Genomic DNA, 20,694 nt, shown 5'->3' with positions numbered 1-20,694 from the left:
GAGGAAGAACGAGGAGGAGGAAGGAATAAGAGGAGGAAAAGGAGACAGAGAAGGAAGAGAAATATGAGGAGGGGCAGGGAAAGGAGAAAAGGAGAAGGAGGAAAAGGAAGAGGAGAAGGAGGAGGAAGAGGAGGAAGAGGAGGAAAAAGCAGACAAGGAGGAAGAGGAGGAGGAGGAAGAGGAGGAGGAAGAAGAAGAGGAGGAAGAAGAAGAGGAGGAGAAGGTGGAAGAGGAGGAGAAGGAGGAAGGAGGAGGAGGGGGGAGGAGGGGGAGGAGGCGGCAGCGGCAATTTTACCACATGGGACAGCCAGGCTGATTTTTCTTCTCCTGGCCAGCCCAATGACCTTCTTCCCTTTTGCTGACCACTCCCCGGGGCTGGCCTCTCTGCTGCTCACAAGCAGCTGGCCAGTTCTGGGGAGGCAGCTCAGAGGCTCTTTCTCAGGCCTCTAGCTGGGTCTGTCCTGTACTTCACCAGAGGAAAAACGTTCTTGGGAGAGCTTGTCAGGTGCGTGCCAAGCTAAGGCTCGTTTCATTCTTTTACAAGTGTGCTTTTTAAGTTTTAGAAACTGGGTTGGGCATCCGGCACTTGTTGGAAAAGGTTCAATCATGTTCGTGGGAGAGAAACCCAATTAGTGACAGGCCTGGCTTTTCTAGAGTGGGGAGTAGAATCATGAGGGGTGGGACAAAGCTTTCTGCATTGGGCCTGCAGTGGCTGGTCCAAGAGGTCTTTCATGCTATAAATGTCATGTATGGAAGGCTGTCATTGGACGCTGTGTGGCTTGGGTGTGGGGGGCTATGGAGGACGCACAGGTACTCTGAAGAGTCTGCTTTGTAAAGCCGTTTGTCCAAGGGTCCTGTCTGGCTTACAGCAGAGGCGCCTTGTAAGGAGCAGCTGGTGATGAAAACGCCTGAGGAAAGGAGACATCTGAACAAGGGGTCTAAGTTTCCTGGGGGTGAGGAAAGATGCTCATTTTTTTTGTTTTCTAAGAGAATTGTCTTTTTAAAACGTTCATTCCTAGAAAAGCCCTAAAACACACTCCAGTTGGAGTTTGCCCTAGGCCTTACAGGAAGAATTCCTGGAGCGCAGCATGAGCACAAGACATTCCTGAAGGGCAGGCAGGGTCAGGGTCCCTGTCCAGTGAGAGCCTGGGGCTGGGACGCATAGGCTGCTCCTGTACTCCACTCTCTCCCCAAAGCTTTAACTTCAGTGCCACACTAGGCCACATCACAAGTGAAGGGGTCTGTAGATTTTACTTTCTCAATGTCCCCTAAGACCTAAGGCTTGTTCTTCTCAAGCCTTTTCTGGCTATCTCCTCCTTCCTTGGTCTCTACAGAATCTCTCAGTTGATGATCCTTACCGCTCTGTCACCAGCTTCTCTCTGACGCAAGCTGCTACCTTTTGCTGAAAACTTGCTCTGCGTGAGAGCTCTAGATGAAAACTGTGCAGTGTGGTTCTGAAGTTGGGCCTGAGAGACACCACTCACTTCCAAATCCTGCCCTTAGCTCTTCAGTGACTATGTAACCTTTCGAGAGACTCTCACTCCTGTGCCTCTGCTTTCTACCCACTAGTGTCCAGATCTCAACATAGGGTGCTTACCAGGATTCAAATCTTGGGGCTGGGGAGATGGCTTAGTCAGTACAGTGTTTGCTGTGCAAGCGTGGGACTGAGTTTGATCTCTAGAATCCAGGTAAAAGCCACACACAGTTATGGAGACTGGAGGGCTTGCTGGCCTATCAATCTAGCTGAATGGGTGATACACACACACACACACACACACACACACACACACACACACAAATGAACCCACATATAGATAGATGTACACACACAAACATACACACCTGCATATGCATAAAATTTGCATATGCCAAAGACATTTTAGCAGTGCATGACCCAAAAATTCAACAGGTGTTGGCAATTCAGTGTTCTCTTTGAAGCCTGGTGGCATGATCCCCAGAGCTAGGTATGCCTGCGCCTACTTGCAAATGAGAACTGGGCTCAGAGAGGAAGCAGGCCCTTCCATAGCTTGCAGCTTAGCACAAATGCTACTGAGCCTGGAAACAGCAATGGCAGATAACCTCAGAGCGTAAGTGGTAGTCAAGTTTTAGATTCATGGGGTGAGTTCCTGAATCCATTCTTATAATCACCATACTAAATTGTCTTTCTCTAACAGCTTTGGAAAGAACTCACACTCCATTCATTTTAAATGACACCTATTCAGGGGTTGTAGAAGGGCTCTGAAAGCACAGATGACCTTCAGCTAGCCCCTTGGAGGCATCATTAATCCCTAAGGGCAGCTTTAAAATGTGAAAGTATCCCATCTATAAATATCTGCCTTGACCCTCATCATGGCCCTCGATAGCAGAACTGGTCTTATTTTACAGGGAAGGAGCCAAGGCTATGGACTGCAGCCCCGTGAAGTCATAGTAGAGTCACCCTCCATGTCCTTGGGTTATGTACCACAGACAACCTCAGACAGAAACTACAAAACTCAAACAAACAGAAACCCCACCCGACATCTGCCCAGAACACACACACACAGACCTTTATTCTTGCAATGACTATTTACGAAGCATTTACCCGGGTAGCTGCAGTCAGCCATCCAGGCAAGTTTTAAAGAATACGGGACCATCTGAGCTGTTTCTGTGCACACATCTTGCTGTCTTATGTAAGGGACTTGGGCATCCATGGGTTTTGGAACCCGTGAGGCATCCTGGAATCAATCACCCACATATCAAATGAGTCAGCTGTGTCGCAACTGAGGTTGGATTCTGTACCTTTCCCTTGCCTTTGATTGGGCACCAGGGTATTTAAACTTCTAAAAAAAAAAAAAAAGCAAAATTCAGTTAAGCTCTTCTGATTAGAATCTCTTGGTTGGTAGCTGGCTATGCATCTTGGTTTTAAAAACTAGAATCCAGGCTGAAAAGATGGCCTTGTGGGTAAAGCAAAAATGAAGGTGTGTGTGTGTGTAGGGGGCATGGATCTCCAGAAACCATTCAAAAAGCTGGATGGGCATGGTGGTCCACCTGTAATCTCAGTACCCCAGAGGAAGAAATAGGAAACTACATCTGGCTAGTTAGACTAGTAGCTAGACATTAACATGCCTCAGGCTTAGTGAGGGATTCTGTCTCAATACATAAGGTGGAGAGCAATTGAGGAAGATGTTCGATGTTAACCTTGGGCTCCTACACAGACTCTCTCTCTCTCTCTCTCTCTCTCTCTCTCTCTCTCTCACACACACACACACACACACACACACACACACACACACACACACACACATACACACACTGATGCGCACTCCACACTAAGCCTATCTCCTGGCCCCTCCCAATGCCAGACCTGAGCTTCCAGATGTCCCCATCACTGCACAATCCTAGCCCACTTCCTCTTGGGCCTGGTACCCACAAGCACCCACACATTCTTCTCTTTGGGGCACCTTGGCATTTGGCAATTGTATCTCTCTCCTTCCTGCCACCACACCCTTGCCTTCTCTGCCAACTCCACTGAGTAATAGTTTTCATGGTTTCTGCTTTGGCTCCCTGGAATGCCCCCCTAACTAGTCCTAAGGCTGTCTCTCTGGGTCTGTCTCTGTCCCTAGATTGTACCCACTGCCTTTCTCCTTGGTTTCTAAACCCAGTCCTTGTCCTTTCTTATGTTAAGTCAGAACTTAAATTTTATGACATTGATATGTAATTTTACACATTTATGGAATGGATATAGTGTTTTAAATCTCTTCACTACCCCCCTTCTTCCCTGTGTCTCCAGCACAAGGCTCAAACGTCAACCTGAGAATTGTGTTGAGACAGCTTGAGTGTTTGTCTTCACTGTTGTCCTCATTCAATAACTGTGCACCCTGTTGCCTGGTGTGGACCTAGGAGCTGGACAGGATCGGAAAATTAACGGGTACAGACTAAGGACAGACAGAAACACAGAGGCTCACATTCAGACACAGGCTGAGGACCAGATAGAAAACTATCGCAGGTACTCAAGGGAGAAACCATGAAGAAAGCTGAGTTGCTACCACCACAAGCTCCAAGTAGGCTGAGTGGTGGGAAACACGGTGCTGACGCTTCAGAAAGAGGACTCAGTCCAGGCAAAATCCAAGTCTCATGTGTGTCTGCCAGAGTTAAGAATCTAAAAGGGCACTGAGATTTCCCCATGGTGTTCTCTTGATCTCTCTCTCTCTCTCTCTCTCTCTCTCTCTCTCTCTCTCTCTCCCTCCCTCCCTCCCTCCCTCCCTCCCTCCCCCTTCCCCACTCTCCTCCCCACAAGGCTCCTCTCTGTGACTTTCCTAATGCAGGGTTTTGGCACTTGTGTAGACACAGGCCCCAACTTGTGTCCGGAGACACTTTTGCCCCACCCCCACCTCCCTACCCCCAACACACACACAAGTGATAGGACCCAGGCAATCCCTTGGGGACTGTGGGTTTGGGTAGTGAGAATGAAGTCTCCGAGATTGGAAATTTCAAACTGCTAAGACTTGCTTTCTTCCCCCGGATATGGGGGCATTCCACAGGTGTGGAACCTCAGCCATGGTGGCCTTCTTGTTCTGCAACCTGCTACTGGTGGCCTGTGGCTCTGTCACCTGGACCATGTCAGATACCGGAGAGTCCGGTGTCGACTTAGCAGACCGGCTTGACCTGGTTGAGAAGATAGGCGACACGCACTCCAAAGACCTGGAGATCTGGATGGAGCTAGGAAAACAACGGGAGGCGGATGCCAGGGAGATGCACGCAGTCTGCAGGGTACAGCCCTCAGCCATGCTGCCTCCCGATCAGCCACAGATCACAGGCTTGGTCCTCTTCCGGCAGCTGGGGCCCAGCTCCAGACTTGAGGCCTCCTTCAATCTGGAGGGCTTCCCAGCCGAGCAGAACACCTCCAACCACGCCATCCACGTGCATGAGTTCGGGGACCTGAGCCAGGGCTGCGAGTCCACCGGACCACACTACAACCCGCTGGGTGTGCCGCACCCACAGCACCCGGGGGACTTCGGCAACTTCGTGGTGCGCGATGGCCGCCTTTGGAAGCATCGAATGGGCCTGGCCACGTCACTGGCCGGACCGCACTCGATCTTGGGCCGCGCTGTGGTGGTCCACGCTGGCGAGGACGACCTGGGTAAAGGTGGCAACCAGGCCAGCGTGCAGAACGGCAACGCAGGTCGCCGGCTCGCCTGCTGCGTGGTAGGCACCAGCAACTCGGAGGCCTGGGAGAGCCAGACAAAGGAGCGCAAGAAGCGGCGGCGGGAGAGCGAGTGCAAGACCACTTAAGCATCACCCAGGGCCGCCTAGCCTAGCTGCTGCGCGCATAGATGCCTCCACACGCGCCTCTAGACGCCTCCAGTCATCCTAGAGGTCTCTGGGTGTCCTAGACTGACGCTTCCCAGACACCTCAATCGCCTCTGTGCGCCCCACACTCTTCCACATACCCCAGACACCTCTGTATGGCTCAGATGCCTTCAAGAACCTCCTCGGCCACGTCCACGAGCCCCAGATGTTCCCACGTGCCCTGGGCACTGTTCTCGGAGACCAGGACACTTTTTGTAACCTAGGAATCCTTTCACACCCTATGCACTTCCACAGACCCAAACTCCTTCGTGCTCTAGGTCCACCTCGAACTACTTTATGCCCCAAGACAATCCCATAAGCCCCTAGCATCCCCTTTGAAACAGTCTTTGAGTTTGCTCCCAGAGAATTCCCCGCTTACCCCCAGAGGTCGAATGTGCGCAGATAACTCTCCTTTTACTCTGAGGACATCCCAGTGGACCTTCTAGAGAACTCCCTTGGGGTGTTCTGAAATATCACCACCCCACTTCCTTCTGCCCCCTTTTGTTTTCTTTCTGTCCCCTAGCACCCGAGACTTCTCTCTTCCCTAGAGACCTCGTTTGTCTTCCCCTTGTTCCTCCTAGGGCTCTGGGACCACCCTGACACACACACACACACACACACACACACACACACACACACACACACACACACACATCCCTAAGATTCCATGTTCCTGATCACCTCCTGCCGGGCCCCTGGTTCTGTTTTCATCTGTTTCCCATATGGTGCCTGCACCCCAAGGAGAGCAGCTCCTCCGAGAGTATTTGACAACCTTTATGCTGCTCATTAAAACCACAGCAATTCAGTCCTGCACTGGCCTTGTGTACTTTTTTGAAATTTTGCAGCTTAGTATTTTTTTTTCCTCCCCCAAAATATCCCTGAGAATATTGCAGGTCTCCTCCTCTAAAGATAGAAGTTTCTATCATGAATCGTTCTGCCTTTTGGAGGACTTAGGATTAGCAAGGACACTTAAATGTGCATGTGTGTGGTTCCTTTACAAAAAGATACCAATGCAACTGGGAGCCAAAGAACTCAAAGATGGTGGAATAAAACCCACCTGACGTGAAGTGCATTCCAGGCTGGAGTCCCTAGCCTGGAAAGGCTGAGGTAAGTGTTGAGGTAGCTGGGCATGCAGCTCCCCGGATGTCCCCAGAACAGTCTCTGCATGTCTTATACCTTTACACACCCAATCTGAGGACCTGTGATAGCGCCTGCCTCCCAGCACAGACTTCCCAAGCTGGTCCTTCCAGGCAGCCTCTGCGTCTCCCTGATCGCACCTGTCAGTCAAACTGAATCACAGCCAGAAATTCGTCCTCTGCGCTGCTGAGTGTACTCTGCCTCCATAGTTCAAGGAGATGTGCTAAGGAGATGCCAATGACATGGGGACCCATGATGGAGAGGAATGGCGTCCATCCACAGCCAGATCTGCCCCTTGGTTGCCATGTGATGGCCAACTCAGAACCACAGGGAAGCCAGGTTTGGGATCAGCAGATGCTTCTCATCACTTACCTTTTGTTCTTCTTGGGTGGGCCCCTGAACATTCTAGCAGACCCAATCCATATTTATTCTGTTCATTCATGGGGTTAGCCACTATCTCTACAGCCCAGAGATAAGAAACACCGGGACAATAACAAGAGGGTATGGTCACTGTAAGAGCAAAGGAATGACTGTATGACCTGAACAAATAGCAAAACCTATGTAAAATATAGTCATCTCCCAGGCTTGTTTTAAGGCCTAAATCCGGTGTTGTTCATGAGAGATACTCAGCAGAACAGGCATATTTGATACAAATCTAGTCTAAGAACAGCTACAGCTATCCCTAACAATGCGTCTAGATACCTTGTAAATTAGTGTCATGCTACTAGAAGGAATTCAACAAAGAAAAGCTTGCCACAGAGAGATGGGATTTCTCTGTGTGTCCCTGGCTGTCCTGGAATGAGCTCTGTAGACCAAAGTGGCATCGAACTCAAAGATCTGCCTGCCTGTGCCTCTTGAGTGCTGCTGGGATTAAAGGTATGAGCCACTACCACCTGGCTTTCAACCGAAGGTTTCTCAGAAGCATTTCTACAGCGAACCAACCAGAGCCTATAGGAGACAACTCTGCCTTTTCAGCTTGGGTGGTGGGGAGAGGCAGAAGGAGAAGTTTGGGAGCTCTAAGGCGGACATCTGGTTCTTGGCACAGAATCTTGTGTGCCACCAAGACCGCCCCCTGGACTCCACTTGATCCCTGGCTTCTATTTTTACTTCCCTCATCTCACAGATCTCCCTTCTGGATCTCTTTCCATTTGCTGTTTTGACTTCCTGGCCTGCTTGCTAATCAGTTTGCCTGTTTGACTCACAGGGTTTGCGTTCATTGCTGGGACTTAAACCCACACTTGTTTTGATTTCTTTCTGTAAAATTAGAATCATTTGATGTAATGGCTGCACCTACCCACAGCTGGTAAGGCAAGAATAATGCTCGATCCCGCGTAGCTTACACACAATGTAGACAATAATTAGGGATGCTATCTTTAGATGTTAGGATAAGCTGTTTCTCAGAATGGCAGGGATGTTTTTAATTTTTTTTTTTCTGAGTGGGGCTTATTAGCGCACATACACAAAAATACTAAAAATCTTAAGAAAATAGAGCAAATCAGTGAGTGCTTTGGCCAACTTAAAAGCCTGCAGGAAATAAACCGAGTTTAGATCTGCTGTTTGAACAAAATGCATAAAATCCTTACATTCTCCACAGTTTTCATTACTGCCATATGAGCAAAGAATTTCAGGGGACACAAGCAAGAGACGAGCTGCTACCGTAGTCTGGAAGTAACACCCAACCCCGGGCTTGGCTTTGGCGAAGGTTGGGGGAAGGGCGACACGGATAATGCAGACTGTTATTCCCCCAGTCAGGAAAGTTAATACTTAAAGAAATTTCATTTTGTGTATGTGAATGATGGCGGTGGATTTCCATGGTACACATGTGGAGGTCAGAGAAGAATTTGTGAAATCCATTACACAGGTTCTGGGCATTGAACTCAAGTTGCAAGGTATGTACAGCAAACACCTTTATCCCCTGATATCCCCTGAGCCATAGAGCCTGCCCCATTTTCCTCCGTCTCCACCTCCTCCTCCTTCTCTCCCTCTATCTCCTACTGTGTGTGTGTGTGTGTGTGTGTGTGTGTCTGTGTGTGTGTGTGTGTGTTGTGTATACACGGGCACATACCTTCATGATTTCATACTTGTTTCAAATAAGTGTGTGCATGCATGTGCACATGAATATGCCTGTACATGTGTGGGACCCAAATTTGTTGGCAGTTGTCTTGTTTGACCCCTCTCCTTTTTACATATAGAAGCAAGGTCTTTTACTAACTTTGGGGTTAATTGTTTTGGCTAGTCTAGATCTCTATCTCCCAAGGCTTGTATTATAGGAAGGCTGCCCCAAGGACCAAGATTTTACCCGGATGCTGGGATCTGGACTCTAATTCTCAGCCTGCATAGCTGGCTCCTTGCTCACTAAACCATCTCCCCAGCCCCCAGCCCTCTCACTTGAGGTAACAATGGCATAAGATCAGTTATGTACGATGCACGATGATGGAGAAACCGGTACACTGTGTGCAAAGGAGTAGAAGTTATCATCATCCTCATCATCGTCGTCGTCATTTTTAGAAACAGTATGATGTACTTAAGGGAATTTAATGTTGTGTGTGTGTAGTGTCTGTGTATGAGTGTGTGGATGTCAGAGGGCAATTGAAGGTGTTACTCCTCAGGCCAGGCAATTACTTTTGTTGTTTTGAGATAGGGTCTCTCATTGGCCTGAACCTTACCAAATAACTAACCTGCTTGTCCAGTGGGTGCCAGGGACCCACCCGTCCATTTTGTCTCCACACACTGGGATTACAAGTGAGTGCCACCGCACCTAGATTTTTGTCCCCCCCCAACCCCTGCCAGATCCCCACTTCCATTCTGGAGTTCAAACCCAACTCCTGTTTAATAGGCAACCCCGTATCAAAGGAGCGCTCCTGCTCCTGTGTGGCATTCCTTCCCCACACAATCCTGGACTCATACAGATTCCCCAAGTGAAACTTTTCAGTGCTGTGCGGGCTTGCCCTACACAGCCAAAAGAAAACATTGTCATTTAGTGAAAGGTGTAAATTGCCCCCATGCTGAGTCACGGCGTTTTGTTTTTGTGTGCTGTATTCTGGAGAGACCAAGCTTTCTTACTTTTCTTGCTCTTCCTTCTAATTAGAGCTTCTCCTGCACTCCTGTTTTCTGCTCTGATCTTACACGGCTCTCTGTTCAGTCACCTCAGTCGCCTAGGGGAAAGAACTGCATTGAAGTGTGATCTCATGGCCACCCTTTGGCTTTTGGACAGCCTACCTGCTACCTCCTGAGGGAGTACTCAGAATCAGGAAGGATGCTTCCAAACACATCTTCCAGAATATTCCAGCAGAGATTTTCAAAGAGGAAGGTGGAAGCCAGGCAGTCACAGGGCTACACAATGATAGCAAAAAAGCCCCTGGATTTGAGTGTGTGTGTGTGTGTGTGTGTGTGTGTGTGTGTGTGTGTGTGTGTGTGTGTGTGTTGGGGGTGGGGTATAGAAAATCAAGGACAAACAAATTGTCATTGTAAAGTGACAGATAGGGAAGAATCATATTAATGAGCAAATGAAATGACCTTGTCAGATAGTGACGCGGGTGCAGGCTCTCTCAGGGCAGGAGTGTAGCAAAAATCCACTGTGTGGAATGCCACACAGGGCCCTTTCTAGAACTTGGCATCGTGATGGATGATGGGAGTGTGTTAGGAAGCCATGCAGGAACATAAACTAATTCAGTTGATACTAGTTAGCTGTAGGGAGGAAGCTCTTTCAGAGACCTTCTGGCTAGTAGGGCTCAGAGGAATGATCAAGAGGGTGACAGAGGATGACAACAGGGCTTGGGAAGGGAGAGAGCAAGGATGAGAAGGGCTGGCTTCTCAAGCACCAATCCATTTCCTCAAACACCCTGTGGACTGTTCATACCAGCAGAGAGAATGCAAAATGCAGACTTCAAACAAGCTCTCTTTAAGGACGATCAACTTAGTCTTCTTTCTCTAGATTGTTCTCTGCATACTGCTGATCAACTAACTACCTAACTAACAAATCAACTAACTAACTAAGGTAGAAAGCTAACAGGACAGACACACCTATGGGGGAAGCAAGGGGAGGAGGAAAGAAAGCTGGGAAACAGGGCAGGCTATATCAGGAAAGAGGGGAGAGGACATGGTCTTCCCTTAACTAATAACAGTTGCTTTCCAGCTCAGACCCGTTGGCAACATAATATTCTACATTACCAAGCAAGATCAGAAAAGATATGTAGGGGTCATGTCTACACAACTGCTCATTCAGCTGCCTAAGACATGATTCTGTTTTATCCAGATCTCTTTTAGTGTCTTATGTCCAGAGAATATACCTTGATGAACCCACACCCATCATAGAAACATTACTTCCTAGCTAGGCATTTAGGCATAGGTGTGTAATGAATTGTGATTAACACAGTATGGCAGAGACCCTTTTGTCCTTCTCCTTTGGCTCTTAAAAGATGTTTATACATATGTGTGGAGAGATACCCTCCTGCCTTCAAATATATGTGATATATGTCTGGAGCTGTTACTGCCAGGAACTCAACTGACCCCAGACAAGCAAAGATGGGAGATGGATTTCAGAATCCCTGGGAAATTCCTGAAGTAGCGCCAAGATGCTCCACTTCAGACATTCTGGTCACACAACAGAATTTATTACCCTGCTGTTTAAGTTTCTCTGCGTGTGAGCTGTGGCTGGGAATACAGGAGAGATGGAGGTAATGTGGCAGAGTTGAGGAGAGAATGCCGCAGCCAACTGTTTAAAAAAGACCAAGGGGAACGACAAGTAGTGACTGGACTCTCTTTAATGTCTGCAGAATAGAAGAATCATGTTGGGTAGACACAGCAGAACTAGGGATGTTGTTGTCATAGTTACATATTTATAACAATGTCAACTTACTGGCTCACCCCATCTAATAACACAGGTGCCTCCTGTGCTGGCTGCATCTATTGAGCTCAAGCTATGGACCCCTATTATCCTGGCTCCCTAGAGCACAAACCCTGAGACTCACTGCAGTTTCTTGCCTTTCTAGACTCTGCTAGAGTTTACTATAAACCCCTGTTACCTGAAAGTGAAGACTGGCCACAAAGAAGTATACCTGTTTCGTCCAAACCAGAGCTTCTGGGGGGTGAGAGTGTTTATTTTCTTTTTACTGAGTCACATCTGGCTGGGTTTCCCTTGGCCATTCCGTTGTCCTCTGTAGTAATACTGACCATGTGCAGCTGAAAGCCAGCTATGGCCCCCATATAGCACAAAAGGCACCTTCAGGACTATTGGTACGTGTAAACTTACAGCCTCAGGGCCTCCTTCCCTAGAGGACTGGCCTTCAGGGGCAGGGGACAGACTGAAATACGAGGGATAAACAGGGCATTGGGGCTCCCACCAGAAGGTGTGTCCTTGTCCCCAAGAGTCCCAGGTTTTAGGATGAATGGGAACACATTTCTCCTCTGAGCTTCTCCTTCTACCTGGAGTTTCTGAGATCAATTCTGGATGCTGGGGGCCTATATGGAAAATTCTGCTGATGGAGAGAATGCTTTCAGATTCTTCGGTGGTGTAAGAAACTGGGATAACAGTAAGCTTTTCCCAAACCCCAGATAACCACACCATCCGATGAAGACAGCCTAGTATTTCTAATATTATCTAAATAACAATAACACAAAAATCAGATTACCACTAAAAGGTCCCCTACTTCTGGCAGCTACTTGTTACCCATCCCTCCTGACCAGTGAAACCTCCAGACCTAGGCTAGAACACTCAGATCTGCACTCAGTCAACAAACAGCCTCTCCTACCTGCAGCCTAACGTTCTCAGCCTGCTCTTGTCCCTCCCACCCGCCACTGTGAAACACTGGGTGCCAAGACTCCCCATTGCTGGGGGACCCTCCGAGACCACTACATGACAAAGTGTAGCCCTAGCCTCATGAACACATTTCATTCAATTACATCTTTCCTTCCAGCCACCTAGCTATTCCCAAGACGGAGACCCAGGGGCGGAGAAAAAAACCCTTGCTTTCCTAGCTTGTCCCATCATCTTGATGGACAACATTAAATGCTAATAGAAAAACATCTTCTCTCTAATAAAACAAATGCTGACAGGAAGAGGGATGTGGGAAGGCAGCCATATGGCAACCACGATTCCTTTGCCCAGCCATGTTCACAGCAGCACGTCTTCAGCAGACAGAGGTGACACCGAGAAGCTCACAGGCCAGCTTTAATAAATCAGACAGGGCTGGCACCATTGGGTGTTCCCAGCTCGTAGCAGGCTCAGAGTGTTTTCTCATTTGCAGACAGGAAGGTGTTTAGCAGAAAGTGCCTTGGATGATTGTTCTGAGGCCGTAGCCTTTCCTCGCTGTCCCCAGTGCCTTCAGTGTGTCACCCTGTCAGTCTCTCTCCCCCTCATGTTTGCACAGTGCTTCTTGTGTCTCCACCCTCTGAGATGCCTCTGTCACCTCCCGTGCTGGTTGCTTTGACCTCTGGCTGCATGGAAGGCAAGTGGTCCTGGAGAGTTACGATGCATTCCTCCTGGGAGAGGCTAGATGGGGACGGCTGTGGCTCACACCTCTGTTCCTCCGTGGGAGCCTCCCTTGGGACCTCCTCCAGGTCTGTAGCTTCCTGTCCATCAGTCAGTTGAGTGATCTCCCTTCCTCCCACCGTGTTTACTTCTTCTGATAGTGGCTGGGGTACTGGAGGATGATGAAAGTCCGAGTGCTGGTTCGCGTTGCTCGGTGGGGCTGGGGAGCTGACAGCAGGCCTCCCAGCATCCTCAGGCACTGTCAGCGCCTCAGCAGCTGCACGGCTTTCATCTCGTTCCTGCGTCTGAATCTCCCCTGAAAACAGGCAAGGAACAGCATTAAACCTGGGGCAGCAGGCTGGTCTCACCTTCCTCGCCTGGTAACTCCCACCTAGCCACCTGCCTTTAAGAACCAATGGCTCATTACTCTTCCCTCTTCCAGGCAGGGGTCTGGAGCCCAGGGTATTCATGGACCCATGTTGAGAAGCCAGACCTGTACCTTCTCCAATGAGGACTAAGTCACCAGTTCCTGGAAACCCATGCCTTAATTACTAATAGGCCTCCTATGGCTATGGACGACTGAATATGAGGACAAAGGTTGTCCTTTGGAAGCTGAGGACCTTTATGGATGAGGAGAGATTCCGGCTGCCCTCAGAGGAGGAGGATAGCTTGGGGAGGTTTAGTGTCATCCTATTCCTCATTCTCCATCAGCACCTTACTGTCTGAGAGGAATCCCCAATGTTTTCCCAGCTTCAGATATAAGGCTATGTGCAAACAGCTTCAAGCTCCCTCCCGAGGCACCAGACTCTTGGCCTTAAACCCCTCTATCAATCAGAAATTCTAGAGATACAAGAAGCAGGAGTCAGGAGACAATGGATGATGGGTCCTGAGAGCTGGCCCCTTATGCCCATTTCTCTACTCATTTGTTCTATGACGACAGCTCATCTGGCCTCAGTCTCTCAGGTAAGTAAAAGGGAGGGCTCTGATGTCCCTCTCTGACCTAGTAAGTAATAGTGGCATTGTGTGACCAGGGAAGAATAAATGGCTCTTAATACCAGGACATGTGCATTTAATACTAGGCTGTGAATTTCCCACAAGGTAGTGTTCTGAGACCTCAGGAACAATCATGATGAACGGTATGGACGATGCGCAGCTGGGTGAGTTTAGCATAAGCAAAGGTCTTGGTGCAAACATTGAAGGCCCCAGGAATACTTCCTGGTACTCCTGACTAGAACCACAATAGAACAACACTACAGTCAGGCCTGCTGTTGGACAAGTACAAGGAGGTTCTCTGGCTGACAGCTTGCTGGTGGGGCTGGACTGTGGAAAATTGGCAGGAGGTGGGACACATGTTCCTGTCATTTTCCCACATGACACCTTGGGAAGAAGCCTTGCTGATTCAGGATTAGTTTTGACACTGTTCACTTTCTTTGCAAGATCCCACTGGTCCACTCCTGATCACCTGCAGCCTCAGTTTCCAAGGTTGTATGTACCCATGGATACAAAGATAAGCTAGTACATGAACACATGCATACATGAATACATACACATATCCTTCCAGCCAACCAAAATACCTGTGATGGGTTTGCAGTCAGCTTGTCTGGCTGAAGAGATAGCCAGGACTTATGAAAACACTTGTGTGTTTCTGGGGCCTTTTCAGAGAGCACTGGTATGTGGGAGAGTGACCGGTATGTAAGGAAAGACCTGGCCAGAATGTAGGCAGCACTGCCCAGCTGGCGGCCCAAATTAAAAACAGAGACAGAGGAAGGCAGTGTAGTGGAAGGGCTGCTGAAATCAGCTGATATCAAACACCAGCTTCTTTGGCTTCCATGAGTAGAATCAATACCAACAACTCTCCAGAAACTGAGGCATTTCAGCTCTAGCTGGGAACTGCTGAAGCATCCTGCTTTCTGCACCAGGTCCTTGGCCTGTCTTCTGTTGGACCACCAGCTCCTATAGTGAAGCCATATATCATCTATATAGGGACTTTTGCTTGGTTCAGCTCCTCTAGAAAGCAAGGCCTGACATAAGACCCCTTAGGTCTCTACATGAACCAGTTTCCTGCAGCTCTAAAGAACTTCAGACCAACTGGAAGAGCTTGAAGGGGCTCGAGACCCCATATGTACAACAATGCCAAGCAACCAGAGCTTCCAGGGACTAAGCCACTACCTAAAGACTATACATGAACTGACCCTGGACTCTGACCTCATAGGTAGCAATGAATATCCTAGTAAGAGCACCAGTGGAAGGGGAAGCCCTGGGTCCTGCTAAGACTGAACCCCCAGTGAACTAGATTGTTGGGGGGAGGGCGGCAAGGGGGGGAGGATGGGGAGGGGAACACCCATAAGGAAGGGGAGGGGAGAGGGGGGAGGGGGGAGGGGGATGTTTGTCCGGAAATCGGGAAAGGGAATAACACTCGAAATGTATATAAGAAATACTCAAGTTAATAAAAAAAAAAGAAAAGAAAAAAGAATATTTTTACAAATCATTTATTGTATTTTACTTTGTATTATATGACCAAGTCTGATACATGATAAAATATAAGTTTCATGTAGCCTAAAATAAAAAAATCAATAAAACTAAAATAAAATTTTATATGCAGTATCCTCCTACCCAATGTGATCTGAGATCCTCTAAAGGAGTAAGAAAATGGTCCTCTATGTTCAAAGTATCTTTATAAAAACATGTAGCTTATAGAGATAATATAATAAAATTTGTAAGCATATCAGATTATAGAGTAAATATAATATGATAATATACAAAAAAAAAAAAGAACTTCAGACCAGCTAGGCCTCACTGCATGGCCCTCCCTGCTAGGAGCTGCTCTACACACACGCCATGGTTTATCTAATCATCCAACTTAGTTCCATGAGGCGAGGAGCCTCAACTGATGTGTCTGACACCAGCTGATATTTAAGACCACTTTAAAAATGGGATTTTACTTTTCTTTTTTGAGTAGAAATATAGGTGGGGAGAACTGGAGGGACCTGCCATTATGGTAACAAACATGGAGATAGGCAACATAGAAAAAGAAAAGGTATTGTGTGTGTGTGGGGGGGGTATTAGTAAGGAATTGAACCTAGGGCCTTGCACGAGCTAGGCAGTCTCTACCACTGAGCTACATCCCTAGCTCTTAGATTTTGACTTACAGCTTAGGGGTGCTAGCCCATAATAAGCTCTCATGTTTGGTCTATTGCTAAGGATTGTGAGGTCTAAGCTTATGTTTATGAGCTTTGGTTGTGTAAACCTTGCTCCTTGATTTCAAACTATTGGCTGAATAAAATTGGCTATAGCCAATTACTGGAGGGATTAGAGGTAAGTGGGTTTGAAGTGACCTGGTTAGAGGAGGAGAGATAAGGGCAGAAGGAGGAAGAACTAGAGAGATAGGAGGAGGGGAGGAAAGGGAGAGGGGAGAAGAGGAGAGGGGGAGGGGGGGAGGAGAGGAAGAAAGGAAGGGAGAGGAAGAGGGAGCACATGGCCAGGAGAAACAGCAAGTATCTGGGGTACACCACTGGGGAGGTAGCCAGGCCAGCAGTTAGATTGGGGTGACCCCCCCCCCAGTAATTGTTAAAGCCAAATAAGATAACTGTGGTCCGAGTCTCATTTATTTATAACCTAGTCAGGGATAAGCTTAAATTGGTTCTACTGCATTCCCTGTTGCTTTGTGCCTGAAGCACAAGGTAAACTGAACAAGTCCACCCGGGACAGAAAAGGAAAAGAAACAGAGATGCGGATGGGGTCCCACCAGCCTCTTGAGTATGCCCAAGCACTAGATGACATTGCTCTAGGCCCCACTTTGTAATTGTTCCTCCACTTTTCCTTCTTAATTTCGATTAATGACTTGGATCTGTCTCCAGCCCCTCTCTTGTGAGGTCTGTAGCATCAGATCAGCTCAGTCTGTCTGTCTCCTCTGTGCCTCCACCAACCATGCCTCTTCCCTCACTGGTTCTGTCGGTGGTTTCTGCAACAGCACAGTTTTCTTGTTTCCAGTCGACTTCTGGGTGCACACGGATTGATGTTTTGTGGCTTGTACGACCAACTTAGCACACACATACACCTATTTTCTTGTAGTTCTGGAGCCCAGAAGTCCTAAGTAGGTCTCTATGGTCAGAACAAGAGCACAGTCCCCAGGTCACTCATGATCCCTTCCTCACTTCTCCCAGGTTTTGGTGGCTTCCTGACTTGTTGCAGGATTCGTCCAGTTCCCATCACCATAGGCATATCAGCCTGACTTGTATAAGGAGGCCACACCCTCCTTTGCTTCCATCTCGTAAGACCATTCTTTTAGGACTGAACTGTATAATCTAGGATCATCTTCTCACCTCAAGACCCACAGATGAATCCCATCTGCAAGTGCTCTCATCATGGGAGACAGGATTCATCGGTTCCATTGGAGAACACCGTTTAGATTTCTAGTACCCATGTCCCTTCTCACTTTCTCTGCTGAGCTGGTGCCTGCTCCCCGTGGGTAACACGCTGCGGGCACAGTGGGTGGTAAACAGACTGGAGCCACTGGAAGGAGTCACTGACAAAGGCAAGTCTTGCCTTCTGTCTGCACACCTCTTCCGTCTAGTTTTCCTGATACAAATTTGATTTTTTTCAAATGTAAAAGGAGCCGTTTCATTTTCCTCAGCCTTTTGGACAACCACAGAAGAACCCCAGGGACAGATTCTTGACCAATTTTTTTCCTTCTCATTTTTTCAAGTCTGTATTTGGTTATGGATACCGTGTGTCACGGTTCCCCACAAGCCACATTCCAGAAAATGACCCTAGCACTTGTCCTTACAATGAAATACACAAACACATATATGATACAAGTAATCATTGAACTGAAAGATAGATAGATAGATGATAGATAGATAGATAGATAGATGATAGATAGATAGATAGATAGATGATAGATAGATAGATGATAGATAGATGGATAGATGGATAGATAGATAGATAGATGATAGATAGATAGATAGATAGATAGATAGATAGATAGATAGATAGATAGATAGATAGATAGATGGGTGGGTGGGTGGGTGGATGGATGGATAGATAGATAGATAGATAGATAGATAGATAGATAGATGGGTGGGTGGGTGGGTGGGTGGATGGATGGATGGATAGATAGATAGATAGATAGATAGATAGATAGATAGATAGATAGATGAATGGATGGGTGGATAGATGGATGGATAGATAGATAGATAGATAGATAGATAGATAGATAGATAGATAGATAGATGGGTGGATGGATAGATAGATAGATAGATAGATAGATAGATAGATAGATAGATAGATAGATAGATACCAAAACCTGTTGTGATTTGCTCAGACAAGAGAGCAGTGTGTGTAGTTACCAGTAGGGTCAGGGGCCTCCCTATAGCTTTGCCATTCTGATCGTGTCTGTGGACTTGCTTAGAGTGGCAGAGTCTCAGGCCCCACCCCTCATTTACTGTCTCAGAGTGTACACCCTCACAAAGTCCCAGGTGATGGGGGTTCCCTGTGACCTTAAAGCACACATCTCACCATGTCTTCCTCCATGTAGAAAACCTTCCAAGGCTGCAGATTCTGGGGAACAGAGCTTAAACTTTTAACCTAGCATTCATGGTTTATGCTTCAACACCCTTTTCTCCCTGTATCCGCCATCCCAGATCCTCTACTTGCATCCCTCCATCCACCTACCTTAGCCAGTCCCTCGTGGTGTTGCACCTCTCCCCCTCTCCCAGGGACCTTTGTTGAATTCCCTTCTCCATTCCAAAGTGAGCTTTGAAGGGCAGCCCAGCCACCACCTCCTCCATGAAGATTAAATCTATCCAAAAGCCCTATTCTTAGTGGAATTCCTATTCCCACAGGGGAAGTCTGAACCTCCTGGAACTTTCTCTCTCTCTCTCTCTCTCTCTCTCTCTCTCTCTCTCTCTCTCTCTCTCTCTCAAATTGTTACTTATAACTAACTACCTTAAACTACCTTAAGTACAAAGTCTTTTTTTAACTTCGACAGTGTTCTATGGCATAGACTCAATAAATATCTTACTAAGTGCTTGAATATATGGACTTATACATGTATTCATGAAAAAGTGAATCTATTAGCATACATCCTAAATACCATGCATCACTTTATGAAAGCAACTTAAATTTATAGTATTCTTTTTAAGGTATATTCAGTAACTACCCTAAAACTTCTCAAAATGGTACTTTCCGAAAGGAGATGGAGATGTCTAATGCCTACAAATATTTAGCTACATCAAGGCAGCTCAGGGAAGCCAATGCATCAGTTCCACACTAACATGGAAATTCTCACAGCGATTATAGAGGAGACTGAGCAACACCGAGTCAGAACGATGTGCTCTCAGCAGAGGGGGGAGCATTATTCCAAAGGAGCGAATCCTGGGGTTTCCTGAGGCTGCACTTCTCACCCGTGTGAGATGAATAAACTCCTTCTGGAAATTACTCTCATGAAATTACTTCTCCCAAGACAGTTAATAGTATATTCTGGCGCCCCTGAAAAATTAATTAACCTTCCTCCGTACAGTTTCACCCCGAAACCATTGGCAGTGTGTTTTTACTGTGGCTCAGGTGAGACCTTTGCCGCCCTCATTTACATCTAAGGGAAGCTGGGATGAATTATGCCAGGGCCCTTTGGTTGCTGCTGCTTTGCCCTGTGCTACTTCCTTCTCTGATATTCCAATTCTGTCTAGATGTGTGAATCTTGTCACCACTATCCCCCCCCCCTTCTCCTCTTCTCCCTTCCCCTCCTTCTCTTCCCATCCTTTGGAGTTACCTGGGAAACATTTTTATTTTAAACTTTTGTTCAGGGGGTGAGGAAGATGATCCCACTGTTACCAACATAGATGAAATGCAACCACAGGAAGGGGATGATGGGTATCTAAGGATGATGGATGCCCTGAGAGATAGCAGACTCCTGAAGGGATGGTGGACACTGCCTGTGGTTCTGTTGTCTGTTCCCATTTACTTTGCATTTCCTGAGAGAGGCTGGATAGCAGGTCTTGGGACTAGAACAACGCAAGCTTGGAAATTGGAATTATGGGTACAGCAATGTTTACCACACCCCCTTTTCCCTTGCGTTTATCTGGAAGACACCAAAACCAGCATAGTTTAGTCAATTATTAATACACACAAAAATTCTTAAACACGTGATATTCCTCATGCCTTCACTAAGACCTCTGGTCCTTTGCTATGGGAACCAACTCTCTTTGAATGCTAAGATTCTGGGGTGTTAACTCGTAAGCCAGCCGTGGGAAGCCTTACGTTTGCTTTAATTACAGGCTCATAACACTGACATTTCCATAAAAGACTTGTGAATTAGCAGAACATTAGAAAATATTACTGCAAATAATAGTAATTATTCTGGGCTGCTGTCACAAACAGAATTAACATCATTAATACTTATTAGTCACAAAACACACATCAATAAGGATGAGGCAAATGCCTCACGACAGAGTAGAAAGAAAAATACTGCTTTTTCTCTAAAAGATGACGAAGGAATAGTGATGAGATTATTAGTCCCTAAATGTGTGTCCCCCTGCTCATGGGCCCAAAGAGGACATTTGTCATGTTTTGTTGGCTGTCTGTCCGGGCTTTGTTTGTCCTCCTGATGTGGCAGCTTTCAGTTGGAATTAATCAGGCCACAACAGTGAGGAAGCCATTGGGACACTGAGAGCTTCTCAGAGAACGCATCCTCATTCCCACCAAGAGCTGGCTCAGGACAGACAAGGACAATGCACATTGATGATGGAACCCTGGAAGCTATC

The 20,694-nt window shown here is 47.3% G+C and overlaps 2 protein-coding genes across 5 annotated transcripts in view; one reads left to right on the top strand and one right to left on the bottom strand.

Annotated features, from left to right (window-relative positions):
- The first annotated feature begins 389 nt into the window (after positions 1-389).
- Positions 390-6,133, top strand: Sod3 (superoxide dismutase 3). The gene is given in 2 exon segments (NM_012880.2): positions 390-505; positions 4,521-6,133. A coding segment is annotated over 1 exon segment (735 nt). The 5' UTR covers positions 390-505; positions 4,521-4,536; the 3' UTR covers positions 5,272-6,133.
- A 5,078-nt stretch (positions 6,134-11,211) lies between these two features.
- The window catches only part of Ccdc149 (coiled-coil domain containing 149), a 95,221-nt gene continuing 85,738 nt past the window's right edge, over positions 11,212-20,694 (bottom strand). For all 4 annotated transcript variants that reach the window (NM_001432958.1, NM_001432959.1, NM_001432960.1 and 1 more), the window contains one exon: positions 11,212-13,250. In NM_001432958.1, coding sequence (NP_001419887.1) covers positions 12,820-13,250 — 431 coding nt within the window. In that variant the 3' untranslated portion in view covers positions 11,212-12,819. The remainder of the gene's footprint in view (positions 13,251-20,694) is intronic.

The sequence above is a fragment of the Rattus norvegicus genome, chromosome 14 (genome assembly GCF_021556685.1).
Source record: "Rattus norvegicus strain SHRSP/BbbUtx chromosome 14, alternate assembly SHRSP_T2T, whole genome shotgun sequence".
Classification (NCBI taxonomy): domain Eukaryota; kingdom Metazoa; phylum Chordata; class Mammalia; order Rodentia; family Muridae; genus Rattus; species Rattus norvegicus.
Note: the sequence above shows the minus strand (reverse complement) of the source record. Positions and strands in the feature narration are given on the sequence as shown.